General features: G+C 44.0%; 1 protein-coding gene across 1 annotated transcript; it reads left to right on the forward strand.

The window, feature by feature from the left end:
• The first annotated feature begins 438 nt into the window (after positions 1-438).
• LOC116523849 (zinc finger and SCAN domain-containing protein 2-like) lies at positions 439-6835 on the forward strand. The gene is made up of 2 exons (XM_032238938.1): positions 439-515; positions 5047-6835. Exon 2 carries the CDS (start codon positions 5728-5730, stop codon positions 6760-6762), a length of 1035 nt encoding a protein of 344 aa, XP_032094829.1. The 5' UTR covers positions 439-515; positions 5047-5727; the 3' UTR covers positions 6763-6835.
• The last annotated feature ends 8558 nt before the right edge of the window (positions 6836-15393 follow it).

Here is a 15393-nt window from a genome sequence, read left to right on the forward strand (position 1 = left end):
TTTATGAGGAGATTGGACAGCCAATCGCCCAGAATCAAATAGGGTTTTCTGCTTTGAGACTTGATCCATTCCGACTCTTATTCTGCAATTCCGTAAGAACTTCATGGACTTGCTCAGCATGTAGCTAATCTTTACAAGCTAAGTACACATTTTACTATTTCACTTGGCTCAGCTGGAAAAAAAGGTTGCTAGGAGTCTGAAAATGATTGATGATAGCGTGTAATCAGTGAGACGATCTGATCTGGCCAACGCCATAGTTTGAGAAGGGACAAGCCGGTTTTTCAGCCTCATATCGCGAGATGGCAGCATCTGCCTGGAAAGCCACCAGTACAACAGCGACCTCTGTGGCTGAGTTTAAAAGAGTTAAAACTATCGAGTATTGTGTTGCTAGAAAGGACGAAAGAAGAGAAGCACAGAGGAACTTCCTCTTCCGGAAGACTCATGGAAGAGGAGGGGAGAGTGGCGTGTAGAGAGGCTCTGGCGGCTCTTCCAAGGATCGAAGCAGCAGCTGGGAGGTGAGTTGAGGGCTGGTGGGAGGAGAATCCGGGAGCCGCTCAGGCTGTTTGGTTCCCTCCACGGCCTGGAAGCAGAGAAGCAACTAGATAGAATGTGGAATAACAGCTGGGGGGATCTTTGAGGTCATCTAGTCCTGCCCCCTGCTCCAGCAGAAGACCTTTTACATTTCAGGCACATGGCTGTCCAGTCTCTTCCTGAAAGCCTCCAGTGATGGAGCATCCACAACTTCTGCAGGCAAACCGGTTAATTGTTCCCACAGTCAGGAAACGTCTCCTTGTTTCTAGGTTGCTTCTCTCCTTGATTCGTTTCCATCCATTGCTTCTTGTTCTGCCTTCAGATGCTCTGGAGAAGAGGTTGAGCCCCTCTTCTTTGTGGCAGCCCCTCAGATATTGGAAGACCGCTATCATTTCCCCCCTCGGTCTCCTCTTCTGTAGACTGGAAGGTTTCCAATTTCAACTCTTTTGTTCTGTTATGGACCCTGTTATGCTTTCTTGGCAATAATATCGGACTGATCTGCCACTGTGTCTTTTTTATTTTTTTACTTCCACGTCTAGCCTACAGGCACAGTATTTCCTATTGGTGCCCCATCCGTGTATTAACCAGGTTGAACTAAAAAGGTCCAATTGACGACCTTGTCAGATGTTCAGTTTGCATAGGTGGTCCATGCTTACAATTTGTTTCATGAGCCTTCAAAGTTACTATGGCACTGTAAAAGCAAATGCAGACGTGGTCCAGAAATCAGTGACCTGAACAAGTCAGCTGTTCTTATGGTTATGAATATGCAGGAAAAGGAGTTGTACCAATTTGGGTTCTGCCAACCGGTGGACATTCAAGATGGTTTCAGCGTCCCACACTCAAGATCCCAATTTCTGGCCTTCCCAGCTCGCTTCACACAAGGAAAATCAGTGGGGATGTGAGTAGGAATTTGCAAGCCATGATCATGTGAAATTCCCTTTAATAACTCACAGTGATTTGTTTAACAACTGCAGAGGAACAGATGTACGTTGGCACTCTCATGTGACCTCAGGCTTCATGATCAGGCGCTTAGTGACACAGATGCCAGTCCCAAATTCAGTCAGTAAGTGAGGACTTCTTGAATGGGGATGTCACCAGAGTGGTGGTGGAAAGTATTTTCCGCCCTTATTTGCATCTCAGAACTTCCATAGGCAAAATGGCTGCTTCAAATCTTGCGGAGGCTTTAGGCATCATTTCATCAGTTAAAGCCCCCACATCTCTAAAAGTAGCTTGAAAGGTTTGACTGTAACCATTTTACAACATTTTTCAGGCTGAAAATACATGGATTTTCCAGATATATAAATTTGTACATTTGTTTATTTGTATTTTTCTCTATGCAAATATCTACAATTGTATAATCTATCCCCAGCAACTTAATAGTTACTTAATAGTAATGCTTTGCACTGCTAAGAATTTGGGAGTTTTCTCCTCACAAAAAAATTATCAATTGATCAAAATATAAAATTCAAAAGTGCAAAAAAATTGAAAATCATGGTAGAAGGGAGGAAAAGGGGGAGCGAGATAAGTGTAGGGTTAAGGGGAAAAGAAAAAGAAAACCATTGACTTCTGATTCCTTTTGGTGCACTAAAATAAGGTGCTAACATAAAACTATTTACGGTACTTTCATATGATAACATAAACTAGCTACTTCTATAATGGCAAACGTATCAACAAAACTCAAAATCAAACTTTAATTTTTTTCTATCTCAAGAACAGTCCAAAAGCAGTTTCCATGTTGAAACAAAATTAATCCTGTTCTTTTCTTTAATCAAAGCAGCCAATTTAGCCCTCTCTGCTAACTCCATCAGGCTTCGCAGCCATTCAGCCATTGTGGGAATGAAGATATTCTTCCATTTTTATGCACAAAGAATTCTTGCCTCCATCAATATACATAATATCAATGTTCCGTTTTTTTCAAGATTTTTTCAAAAAAACCCTATGTGCTTTTATCTTTATATTCCCTTTTATAGTCTTTCGTATTAAGATGTGTATGTTACTCCATTCCTTTGCTTTGTGACATGCATACCATAAATTATGAAAAACTCTTCTTTATATTTCCAAAATTCATTGCCTTTATATCATTCCCTAATCATGCCATACCATAAATAGTCATGCCTTCAAAATCTTAATTGATGGCCCTCTAGCTCATGTAACCTCTTTATTTGGAGAGTCACCCACTCTTTTTGCCAGACAAAACAACAAGCCTCAAAGTACAATTTGAAATCTGGTAAACCCAACTTCCTCTTTCCTTACTGTCTTGCAATAATTTATAATTTAATTATTGTTTTTTCCCTTGCAATATAAACTTAAGAGAACTCCATCTGCTGTTATTTAAATGGCGTATCACAAGTATTGGTAAAGTCTGAAACAGAAAATGCATCCTTGGTAATTATGGTATGGGACGGAAGGCTAAAACATACAAAAAATGGTTACGGGAATTGGGTTAGGGTTAGGCAACCCATGGCTCTCAAGGCGCATGCAGCTCTTTGACCCCCTCTCCTGCAGCTCCCTTCTGACCCTGTTGCGTGACTTGCTCTTCACCCCGAGACACTGGCCCAACCTGGCCGTGGCCATCGCCAAACTTGCTAACATGAGGTCTGGCAGGGTGGGAATGTGATCCGGGAGGAGGTCATGATGGAAAGGAGGACAGGCCCGCAGCTGAGGAGCAAGCATGATCCGTGTTGGCAGCTTCCTCCTCCTCACGTGACCCCCTGGCTGGCTGTTGTGAGATCAGGAGGGCGCTTATGAGCCAGGATACCCTCAAGTGAGAGGCCGGGCTCCACCAAAGTGCAGCAAAGCTGTGCGGAGCTGGCAGGTTGACCGGCTGATGGGCAAGCATCTTTGGTGAGGGTACTCCGGCTTTCTCCGAGCCTGATCCCTGGGGTGTGCATGCAATGTTTGGCAGGGCCAGCCCACTTTTCCCGCTACCCTGCTCAGAGAAAGACAGAGCGCTCTCACTAAAGACGCTCACCCATCAGCCCATCGACTCACCAGCTCCAGACTGTTTTGCTTCACTTTGGTCAAGCCCAGCCACTTGCTTGAGGAACGTATCCCTGCTCGTGCACGCCCTCCTGGCTCTGCAACAGCTGGCCAAGGGGTTGCAAAAGGAGAAGGAGGAGGGAGCTGCCGTCACAGCTCCTGCTTGCTCCTCAGCCAGCCCGGATTTCCGAAAAGTTGTCAAGAAGAAAGAAAAGGAGTAGCGAAGAGCCCCAAGGAGAGCTCATCAGATTGGCCCAGTCTCGGCTATCTGAGAGAGAGAGAGGGAGAGAGAGAGGGAGGGAGGGAGAAAGAGAGAGAGAGAAGAGACAGAGAGAGAGAGAGGAGATAGAGAAAGACACAGAGAAGAGGAGAAAAAGAAAGAGAGCGAAAAGCAAAAATGATGGAGGGAGTGAATATGAGAGAGGAAAAAGAAACAAATGAAAAAGAGAAGGGGGAGAGGGAGAGAGAAATGAGAGAGCTGGAGCGCCCTCCAGCTCTCATTTCCCTTTCTCAGAAAGAAGGAAAAGAGAGGAAAACAAATGAGAGAGAGAAGGGAGAAAGTAAAAGAAGGAAGGAAGGAGGGAGCGAGAGGAAAAGAGAGAAAAACAGAAATGAGAGGGGGAGAGAGAAATGAGAGAGAGAAAAGGGGAGAAAAAGATAAATAAGAAAATGATAGAGGAAACGAATGAGAGAGGAAAATGAGAAACAAATGACAGACAGAAAGAGGGACAGAGAAATGAGAGAGAGAGAGCTGGAGAGAGGGAAACAAATGAGAGAGAGAAGGGGAAAAGGGGAGGGAGAGAGAAAGAGATCCATTTCCCACAGCAAACACCGGGAGTTAAATTAACCTGGGTAGGAGTGGCTGGGGGAGGTCATGTGACTCGGTGGGAGTGACAAGTAGGCCACACCCACCAGGATTTTGTGGCTTCCAATGTTTTCTGTGGCAAAGGGAAACAAATGGCTCTGAGTGTTTAAGGTTGCAGACCCCTGATTTAGTCTAATGAGAAAGACTAGCGGAGCAGTGTTCCACTATTTGAAGGGCTCCTATATAGACAAAGACAAGTCAAACTATTTCTCAAAGCACCAGGAAAAACGATGGACGGAAACTAAAGAGAAAAGCAATCTAGAACTAAAGAGAAAATTCCTTGCCTTCAAAGGTTTTGGGTGCTCCATCACTGGAGGCTTCCAAAAAGAGATTTGACGGCCACTTCTGAAATGGTAGAGCAGAAGGTTGGACTAGAAGACCTTCAAGTTCTCTTCCAACTCTATTATTCTGTTATATGTTGTATTAATCCTAATTACAGCAATTCTATCCAATAATTGCTGTACTAAGAATGTATATTGACCCAAGTCATACAGAGAATTTCATGGTTGAATGCAAATGTGACCTTGGATCTCAGTAATCTTCAATGTGTGAAATAAATCATAATTAATCTAAGGTTATTTTAGCATTGTGGCATATTTGCTTTCCACCGTTAATGTACCGTACATTTTTTCTTTAAGAATAAAACTTACACTTTTCTTTGAATCTTACAGGCAAAGAGAGAACCAATAAGAGAACTCTGGACACCTGAGAATAACAAGCAACATTAAAAAGGAAAGGAAATGAAGCCAGAAATAAAAATATTCTCTATTTCCTTCAGAAAACCCCAAAATTATCCTCCTTCTCCAGTAGGTGATCACGAAGAGATTTCAAACTGAAAAGAGTAGCGTATGTGGAACACAAGGATTCATTATATGTAGTTCTCAACTTACAACTGTTCATTTAGTAACTGTTTGAAGTTACAATGCAACTGAAAAAACTGACTTATGACCCTTTTTCATACTTATGACTATTGCAGCAGTCCCATCATCACGTGATCTATATTTGAATCCTTGGCAGCTAACTCACATTTATGACGATTGCCATATTCTAGGGTCATGTGATCCCGTTTTGCAGCTCCACAGACGTGTGTATTGTGGTCAAAGTGCGTATTTCAAATCACAACTGAGTGTGCATGAAATGATCCACATTGGAGAAAAGCAATACTAATGTGGCCAAAGCTTTAGTCAGAACTGCTCCTTGTGGTTCATGGAAGGACCCACATAGGGGAGGAGCCCTACATGTGCTCCCAACGAAGTGAGCATGGCAACTTGGTGATACATTAGAGAACTCACACCAGGGAGAAACCCTTTGAAACCCTCAGTCTAAACACCGGCCTGGTAATATACTAGAGGATGCACACAAAAAAGAAATCATATGAATGTTCTGATTGCGGGAAATGTTTCACTAGAAATTCTCACCTTGTGATGCACCAGAGGACTCACACACGAGGGAAACTCTTTGAATGTCCTGATTGTGAGAAAAGTTTCATTAGAAAATCCCAGGTCATGATTCACCAGAGGACTCACACAGGAGAGAGACCCTTTGAATGTGCTCTTTGTGGGAAAAGTTTCAGTCAAAATTCCCAGCTGGTGGTACACCAGAGGACACACACAGGAGAGAAACCATTTCAATGTGCTCTTTGTGGGAAAAGTTTCATTCAGAATTCTGACCTGGTGAAACACCAGAGGATTCACACGGGAGAGAAACCCTTTGAATGTCCCGATTGTGGGAAAAGTTTCAGTCAGAATACCAACCTGGTGAAACACCAGAGGACTCACACAGCAGAGAAATCATACCAATGTCCATATTGTGAGGAATGTTTCCTTAGAAAATTCAATCTCATCAGTCACCAGAAGACACACACAGGAAATAAACCCTTTGAATGTCCTGATTGTGGAAAAAGTTTCATTAGAAATTCCCATCTAGTGACACATCAGAGGACTCACATAGGAGAGAAACCCTTTGAATGCCCCGATTGTGGGAAATGTTTCAGTCAGAATTCCCCACTGGTGATACACCAGAGGACACACACAGGAGAGAAACCGTATGAGTGTCCAGTTTGTGGCAAACGTTTCTCTCAGAATTCCCAAATGGTGATACACCAAAGGATTCACACAGGAGAGAAACCCTTTGAATGTCCTGATTGTGGAAAATGCTTCAGTCACCATTCCAACCTGGTTGTACACCACAGGACTCACACAGGAGAGAAACCTTTTGAATGTCCTGAGTGTGGGAAACGTTTCAGTCGTACTTCCAGCGTGGTGATACACCAGAGGACTCACACAGGAAAGAAGCCGTATGAGTGTCCTGTTTGTGGCATACGTTTCAGTCTGAATTCCCACATGGTGACACATCGGAGGACTCACACACAGGAGAAACCAAATTAGTGACTTGTTTGTGGCAAAAGTTTCAGTCAGAATTCCCACCTGGTGATTAGAAGGGAAAGGAAGGGAATGGAAGGGTAGAATAACGAGAGTTGGAAGGAACCTTGGAGGTCTTCTAGTCCAACTCCCTGCTTAGGCAGGAAACCCTACACTATTTCAGACAAATGGTTATCCAATCTCTCCTGAAAAACTTCCAGTTTACAACATTCGGAGGCAAATTGGTTCACTGATTAATTGTTCTAACTGTCAGGAAATTTCTGCTTAGTTCTAGCTTGCTTCCCTGATTAGTTTCCACCTCTTGCTTTTTGTTATGCCCTCAGGTGCTTTGGAGAATAGTTTTGAGCCCCTGTTCTTTGTGACTGCCCCTGAGATATTGGAACACTGTTTCCATGACACACCTAGTCCTTCTTTTCATCAAATTAGACATACCCAGTTCCTGCAACTGTTCTATCAGAGTTTGCAGCAGTCACATCCAGAAAACACACAAAGGTAACTGATTCAGCAGGATTCAATAACACATAAGGCAAATATACAATACCATGTTTATTGTTCCAATGTGGTAGCAAATACAAGCAAACACAGGGCAGAGGAGAGAACAGTTTCAGTTCACAGCAGCAGACAGAGCTAAGCCACGCCCAGTCTCCAAATTGTTTTAGCTTCCATTGGCTGATCTTTTGTTATGCCTATTCATTGGCTGACTTTTTACTATGTCCTATTCCAGTTCATGAATATATTCCAATTCATGAATATATCTACTCTGACACACTTCCCTTCATGACTGGAATAAACATAAATCCAATTACCTTAATAGTCTTCATATATCTGTATTTGAAGGCCCAAATTCACAGTTTCCTTCAAATACCCGAGAATCCTTTTTACTGTGATACAACCTTTGCAATGAAACAAAGATCATCCAGAAATACTAATAGTTGACAATCCCCACCGTTAACTTTTCAGTGTATATACAACCATCAGCCTTACAACTCTTAAACCCAAGACCCTTCAATACCTTGTGTCAGGTTCTGAAGGGTTAATGAAATCAGCCAAACAGAAACGGTTTTTAAATGCAGTTTGTATTCTTCCTTCGGCACGAACGGACCAACAAAGCACTAAGGCAATGAATAAATTGCCAGAGCTGCCACCCTGTGCTTCCCATCACCTTTTATAGCTACGTTGGTAATTAAGATAAGCCGCACCCCGCTCGTGCGCACCCCCATCACCTTGTGGCCCAGAGTGAAACCACCCGGCAATTAATCATGGATTGTTAGCATGAATTTCTTCAGTTTGTGTAGGTGGGATGGTGAGTCTTGGCAACTGGCCCAGTCGTCTTCCCTGAATGGCAGCTCCAGGCCTCTGACCTGGCCGGAGCTGACACCTTGTCTAAATAGATATTCCAATTCCTGGCTGGCTGTTTCAGTCCATAAATGGCCTTGTTCAACTTATACAACTTTTTAGGATGTTTACTTTCATACCCTGGTGCTTGAACCATGTAAATTCTTCCTCTAATTCTGCATTGAGGAATGCAGTGGTTATGTCAAAATGCCAAATTTTATGGTCAAGTGCCACTGCCAATGCTAGTGCCAGCCTTATGCTTTCACTCTTCATTGTTGACCTGAATACCTCATCACAGTGCACATTTTTCATCTGTGAAAAAACTTGTGCCACTAACCTTGCTTTATATTGTACCTCATTATTGGTAGTGCTTTCTTCTTGTATACCCACTTGCATCCTACAGCTTTCCCTTTGTGTAAAGAAATGGAAAAAAAAAACCAAAAATGAGTTAAGTAGTTCTGCTTTCTCCCTCTTGCTTGTCACCTTCTTGCCACTTTCTCCCACCAATGGACCAATTGTTTCCTTGACCTTTTTCTTGTTTTTAATATGTTGGAAGAAGCTTTTTGTTGTTATTTTTTACTTTTGTTGCAAGCCTTTGTTCATTATGAGCCTTAGCTTTCCTCACTTCATCTCTGCATGCTTGGATTTGCTAAAACCTGAGGTTTCACATAGGAGGGAAACACTTTGAATGCCCTAATTGTGGGGAAAGTTTCCATTTCAATTCAAACCTGGTCAAACACCAGAGGACTCATATGGGAGAGACCTTTCAAATGTCCAGTCTGTGGACAGTACTTTAGGCCTAAATAACTCCTTATCGCATACTAGACAATTCATATGAGGCAAAAGTTGATGAGTTTGGAGAAAGTTTGAATTTCATTTCTAAACTCCTGTTGAGGGTAGGTGAGAAATAGACTCTGAATACCAGCCTAACCATTTTTACTCAACACATCTCTGATTTAGACCTGTACTTGGGAGAGGAAAAAATGGAAACTGTTGTTTGATAAAGATGAACTACCTGTTTCTAGATGTCATATATTATATTGATTGTGGAATTCCATCATGTGGAGCTTCTGTCTTCTACCTTGTCCTCCAGATTGAGTGCCATAATTCCCCAACTATCATATACTGTAAGTAGCCCTTGAGATATAACTGTAATGGGGCCTGCCAATTTTGGTTGCATGTTGTGACGGTGGTTAAGTGAGATTACCTTGCTGAACTACCCCCACTCCCTTCTCTCCCTGATGAAGCCGTCAAATGAATGTGCAAGTTGTTAAGCTCAACAGTGGCTATTTAGAGTTTGGAGAAGCTCTTGGAGGCCTAGCACAGGTCCAGGCTTGCCTTCCAAAGGCCTCCCCTATCCCAATCTTTAGGTCCTCACAGATACCCATAGGCCATTCCTCCCCCATAGGGTCCCCACATGGTTCCCATAAGCTAAGGTGACCAGACGTCCTGCTTTTGGCGAGACAGTCACGATTTTTCACAATTTGTCCCACAGTGTTTTTAAAAAGTCCCAATTTTTTAAAAAAATGCACAAGTTAGTATCTCAGTTTCACTCCAAAGATTTTGAGAAATCCACCGGTGACTTCTCACTATGCTAGCAGAGAGTTTCCATTAGAGGCCGCCTGAGCTGCTCCCTCCCATTGGCTGGTTGCTCGGGGCCCCTCCCCTCCCCTTTTGCATCCCTATTGGCTGGCAGGCTTCTCCGGCTCTTTTCCCACCCACCCCGCCCCCACGAAGCGTCCCCACCATTCGGTTAATTGCTGCTGTACGGTCCTGGAAGAAGGGGTGTGGTGAATTCTCCTACGTCGAATCAGGTTCCTGCGCTTCCAAATGAAATTCATTCTCACTGTTCCCTCGTCAGAGAGTTAACAAAGGGATGGGTGGACGGGAGAAATTCTAAGTGCTTCCCATGGGTGAGTTGACGAAAGGGCGTCGGCGGTGCTGCCAGGACCTGCTGAGCGAGGGCGAGGAAAGAGCAGGGCGGGGCCTGAGGGAAGCCGGAGGGAGGGGGCTGAGGGAGGGGGGAGCCAAGATGGCAGTGGCTGAGGAGGAGGAGGTCTCGCGGCTGCCGCAGCCACCGCCAAGGAATTGCAGGATGACTATAATGGCTGTGCGCTGCGGGGGCAGCCTGCGGGGCTGGAGGCCGCACGGAGGCTGCGCCCTGCTGAGCACTAACAAGTCGTGAGGCGGGCTGGCCAAGAGGCCTCGTGCACACAGCTCGCCTCGCCACCTGATGGAGGCTGCCCTGCTGCTGGGGCTGCGCCTCTGTTCCGCCGCCGAAGATGCCACTGCCACTCCCTCGCTGGCTCTTCCCGCCCGGATGCCCGCCACCCAGGAGCCGCCCGAAGTCTTCCTGCCCCCACCGGCTGCACTGCGGCCGACTCGCCCCAGGCTGGCTGGAAGGCTTCGGGTGGCCAGAGGGTGATGATGAGACCAGGCGAGAAGAAGGACCTGGGCACGCTGGGCTACGTGTTGGGCACCCCTTCATCCCCCCCCCCATGGTCAGTGGTGTCCCGCTTTACCAATTTTAAAATCTGGTCACTACCATAAGCCTTTCCCTCCCCCACAGGGTCCACACTTATATTGGACACCCTGCAATCCTTAGGCCTGACTCCCACCCTACCAGGCATCACACCCTCCTTCACCTCCTCCATACTTTTGATCATCTCTGATTTTGAACATCTCCATACTTTTGGAACATCGCCCACACCTGGGCTGCGTGACTGCCTTGTGGGAAGAGCCTCACTCAAATGCTCTCTGGTAGGTTTTTTTTTTTTGCTTTTTTATTCTTCTCCCTGTTTCATTTCGAATTTTACACTCAAGAGATCAAGCGAGGTCACATTAAATAGCAATAGCACTTAGACTTATATACTGCTTTACAGTGTTTTACAGCCCTCTCTAAGCGGTTTACAGAGTCAGCCTATTACCCCCCAACAATCTGGGTCCTCATTTTACCCACCTTGGAAGGATGGAAGGCTGAGTCAATCTTGAGCCTGGTGAGATTTGAACTGCCAAATTGCAGTCAGCCGGCAGTCAGCAGAAGTAGCCTGCAGTACTGCACTCTAACCACTGCCCCACCAAGGCTCTTGCTGACTATTCCCTGAAGAAGCCATTTTGTTCTGCGATTTGTGTTGGTTATATACATATTTCTTGCATTTGACTCTTAATACAGAGATGGAAAAATAATTATGGTCATTTAATTTTTTGCTAAAATAACAAATACAATGACGGCTTAAAACTTTTGCACAATACTATCTAAGCCCTGCTCAGGACCTCAAGTATCTTGCTCTTGTGGGAAGCCCACCCTCACCCCCGGAAGAATGAAATATTTTTGGGAATATTAAAAGCAGAATATTATATTTCCCCAAAGGGAGAAATGGAGAAACATGCTCTTAAAGTCAAAAAAACAACAACAAACAAACAAAAAACAGACAGTCTTAATAGCTCTCAGCAGATATTTTGGGGCCATTAAGAAAAATTGGGCCAATTGATTTGCAAACACCTTTAGGAATTAAGATGGGATTAAGAAAGGACAGGACATAATTTAAACTCCATTCATTAAGAAAAGTGGAAACAGTACCGATCCATTAAGTAAAGCAAGCTAGAGGCAATAGACAACAGGATAAAATCAAATTACATATGTGTGGCAGAATTACAGCTAAGGAAGTAATAATTAAGATCCATCATTAGCTGTTGCTAAACAAGTAAAACCAATCAAATAATAAAAACACATGAAGCAAGCCTCCAGATTACAAAATGCTGTTGAAAAAAAAACCAGTATAAAAGTCCATGTACAAGCAAAACCAGTAGTTCAGCTGACCCAGAACTGCACACTATCTTTGTGTGTGGTTCGGTTCATCATTAAACTTTCTTTCCAATCAGCCTGTTTCTAGCGTCTTTCTCCCAGCTTGGAACTGAACCAGATGGATTTTCCTTCCAACACTCTCACTCCAATCTTCCTCTCCAAGTTTGTACGATTAACTGAAGACAGGTAAATTCTATCCCAGTTGTACTTTGCATTGTATGATGCATTCCCTTCTTGGGAATAAAAACAAGTAAAACACTTCTTCAATGGGCCTTCTTCGTAAAGGAGCCATTCCACTTTTTCTTCTTGTAGTTACTTTAAAGCGATGTTTTGCAGCAGTAGACTTCCCAAATCAGGAGCAAGCTGCCAACAGAAATCCTAAGAGCAGAGAGTGTTTCCCAAATTTTGTCTTCGTGAGACTCCAAACCCGAGCTGGTATTCAGCAGGTTCTGATCAGTGCTGGAAAACCGGTAGCGGAAATTTTGAGTAGTTCGGAGAACCAGTAAATACCACCTCTGACTGGCCCTGCCCCCATCTATTCTCTAGCTCCTGAGTCCCAGCTGATCAGGAGGGAATGGGGATTTTGCAGTAACCTTCCCCTGCCACGCCCACCAAGTCACACCCACCAAGTCCACGCCCACAGAACTGGTAGTAAACTTTTTGAATCCCACCACTGCTCCAAAATATAAACAGTAGGGAGCTTCAGTACAGAGTCAATTAGCAACCAAACGCAGGTGCCAACAGGTACAGAGATGAAAATAAATAACTGCTGCTTGAAATCTCCCTTAGCACTAAACAGGTAAATATGTTGCTGCCAATCAAACAAGAGGGGAACCATGTAGCTTGGGGCCTCCCCTTGAATTTCAGGATCCCTCACCATTTGAAATCTCTGAAAATTACCTGAAATGTTGATAGCCTGGCATTGTGAGGAAGAGCGTTGTGGTGTCCGATGGCTGCTGTTCCTCATTTCATTTTTCTCTTTGGGGAACATGTAACTCTGTTGATGGAAAGGGGGAATCAAGTTGTTTTTTGGGTGCAGCTTCATTTTAGAGATGAGAACCCTTAAAACAAGAGAAGGAAGGCAGGAAATGGATCCTCCTACTCAGAACAAGGGATTTTCCCTATTTTTGGGAGGAGAGCCATGTGACTTTATGGGACCCCAAAACTGTAGGAGTGAAGAGTAGCCCTTTTGCAGATTAAGAGTCAGTCGTGTATTTTAATGCAATTTCTTGTCGTCAGAAAAGATGCTACCAGACTCCTTTTGACATACTGCATAAGGTTAGATATTGTATTGAGCAAATTGAGGCAATAATGCCAGGGTGAAGGAGGATGGGTTTTGTAGCTCAACATCTACAGGAGTTTCTTGTCCATTTTCAATGGCGACAAATTTTAAGTTTGCATTTAGAGGTGGAGATTAGTGCATGCAGCTATCTTTTTAAACGTGGATCCTTGTTTTTGGTCTTTTGGCCTTCCAGTGCGGTATGATGGTCTTTTGCAGTCTCCGGATGGAGGACTTTGGTATTGCTCAGCAGTGTCCCAGTCACCCACTCCCCTCAGTGGTTTCAGCCAAGTGGTTCAACACAGAGAGCTTTTCTTTTGTGCCTAGAGAGGAGGCGGGGAAGGTGGGGGCTGGGAATCCAGTTTCCTTCCCCTCCCGCCTCCCTTCCTAGTCACCCAAATGGTCTCTTAATCTAGGGCTCGCAGGGAGATCTCCTCCTCTCCTTGCTCAAGGGGCACCAGGTGGGCAAGGAGGCTGCGAGATGGAGAGGGGACTCGGAGGGGGAGGAGGCGCACTGAGAGGCCACAGTCTCTTCTGAAATTTTTGTGGTTTTAGTTTCATGTATAGCCAACAAGCACAATATTTCCCATTGGAGCCCCATCCGTGTATTAACCAGATTCAACTACAATGGAGGACCTTTTCAGGTGTTCAGTTTGTATAGGTAGTCCTTGTTTAGCCTTTGTTTCATTAGCCTTCAAAGTTACAATGGCACTGTGAAAACAGATGTACACCTGATCCACAAATCTGTGGTCATTGTAGCACATGTTTAGTGACTTGAACAAGTCAGCTGGTCCTGTGGTTATGAAGGTGCAGGAAAAGGAGTTGCACCAATTTGGGTTCTTGCCAACCGGTGCACATTTATGATGATTGCAGCATCCCATTTGAGGTCCCCATTTGAGACTTTCCCAGCTTGCTTCACACAAGCAAAATCAATGGGGATGCCGGCAGGATGTTGCAAGCCACAGTCAGGTGAAATTGCCTTTAACAACCCACAACCGCAGAGGAACAGATGTTAAGTTGGCAGTCTCACATGACATCATGCTTCATGATTGGGCTGCATAGTGACACAGAAGCCAGTCCCAAATGCAGACAGCAAGTGAGGACTACTTAAATGGGGATGTCAGCAAAATAGTTGTGGAAAGGATTTTCTACCCTTACTTTGAGCTGAGGATTTCCATGGGCAAAACTGGTCTTTCAAATCTTGCAGAGGCCTTAGGCATCATTTCATCAAAGTCCCCACATCTCTAAAATGGGCTCATATTTCACTGTAACCATTTGGAGACATTCTTCAGGTTTAAGACACATGGATTTTCTAATATATACATTTGTAAGAGTGTGTTTGTGTGTTTGAACTTCTCTCTGTATGCATGTATCTACAATTGTACAGTATAATCTATCCCCAGCATGCAGTGTAGCTGTCACAGAATTGGGGAACAATGTGATGGTTGTAAACACAAGGATCGTTTGCAGCAACAGAAGTTTACTTTAATTAAATAATTTGTGACATTCTCAATCTTTTAAAAGAAAGAATAAAATCACTGGACACAAGAGCCCAGAAGAACTAAGAGGGGTGACAGGCACCTTCAGATATCCCAAATGCCAAACTCGGGACTAGCTTCAAATTGATCAGCCAAGTTCTTCTTATGTTAAAGGAAATCATTGGCAGGTTTAAAACAAAAAACAAAAAAACTTTTGTATTTATTCACCGACTCCATCCACAAGAACCTCTATTTTCACAATGTCCAGATTTGGTTCAGAATTGGGAGAATCATCAGGGAAGTCAGACAGATCCTCTGTAATTTTATGATTTTCAAAGCCTACAAACCCACTGGCACAACCAATGGCTGGTTTAGAGGTTGTAAAGTTACAAGGGAAACCATAGCTTAGGTGCCCAGTTTGAAACGTCCTTATTTCCATCTCTCAGACTGATAGTGATGGAGAAGACCAGCCCTGAAACTGAGAAGAATGGCAAACAAAACAAATCCAGTTTAGCCATTCAATTTTTTTAACTGCGCCTAATGAAATGTCGTACTTTCATAGAATTTAGGACTGGGGCAGATAGCAATATAACAATAAATTAAGAGGCAGAAACCTAACTGCAGCTCACGTCATCAGAGGGACAGAATGGCGGGACTGATGCACAATTGGAACTGAAACTTTAAATTTTTAATGAGGGAAGGGAAACTGAAGAAGACAGATTGGTTATAGAGATGCAGAA

Source organism: Thamnophis elegans, chromosome 2 (assembly GCF_009769535.1).
Source record: "Thamnophis elegans isolate rThaEle1 chromosome 2, rThaEle1.pri, whole genome shotgun sequence".
In the NCBI taxonomy this organism is placed as follows: domain Eukaryota; kingdom Metazoa; phylum Chordata; class Lepidosauria; order Squamata; family Colubridae; genus Thamnophis; species Thamnophis elegans.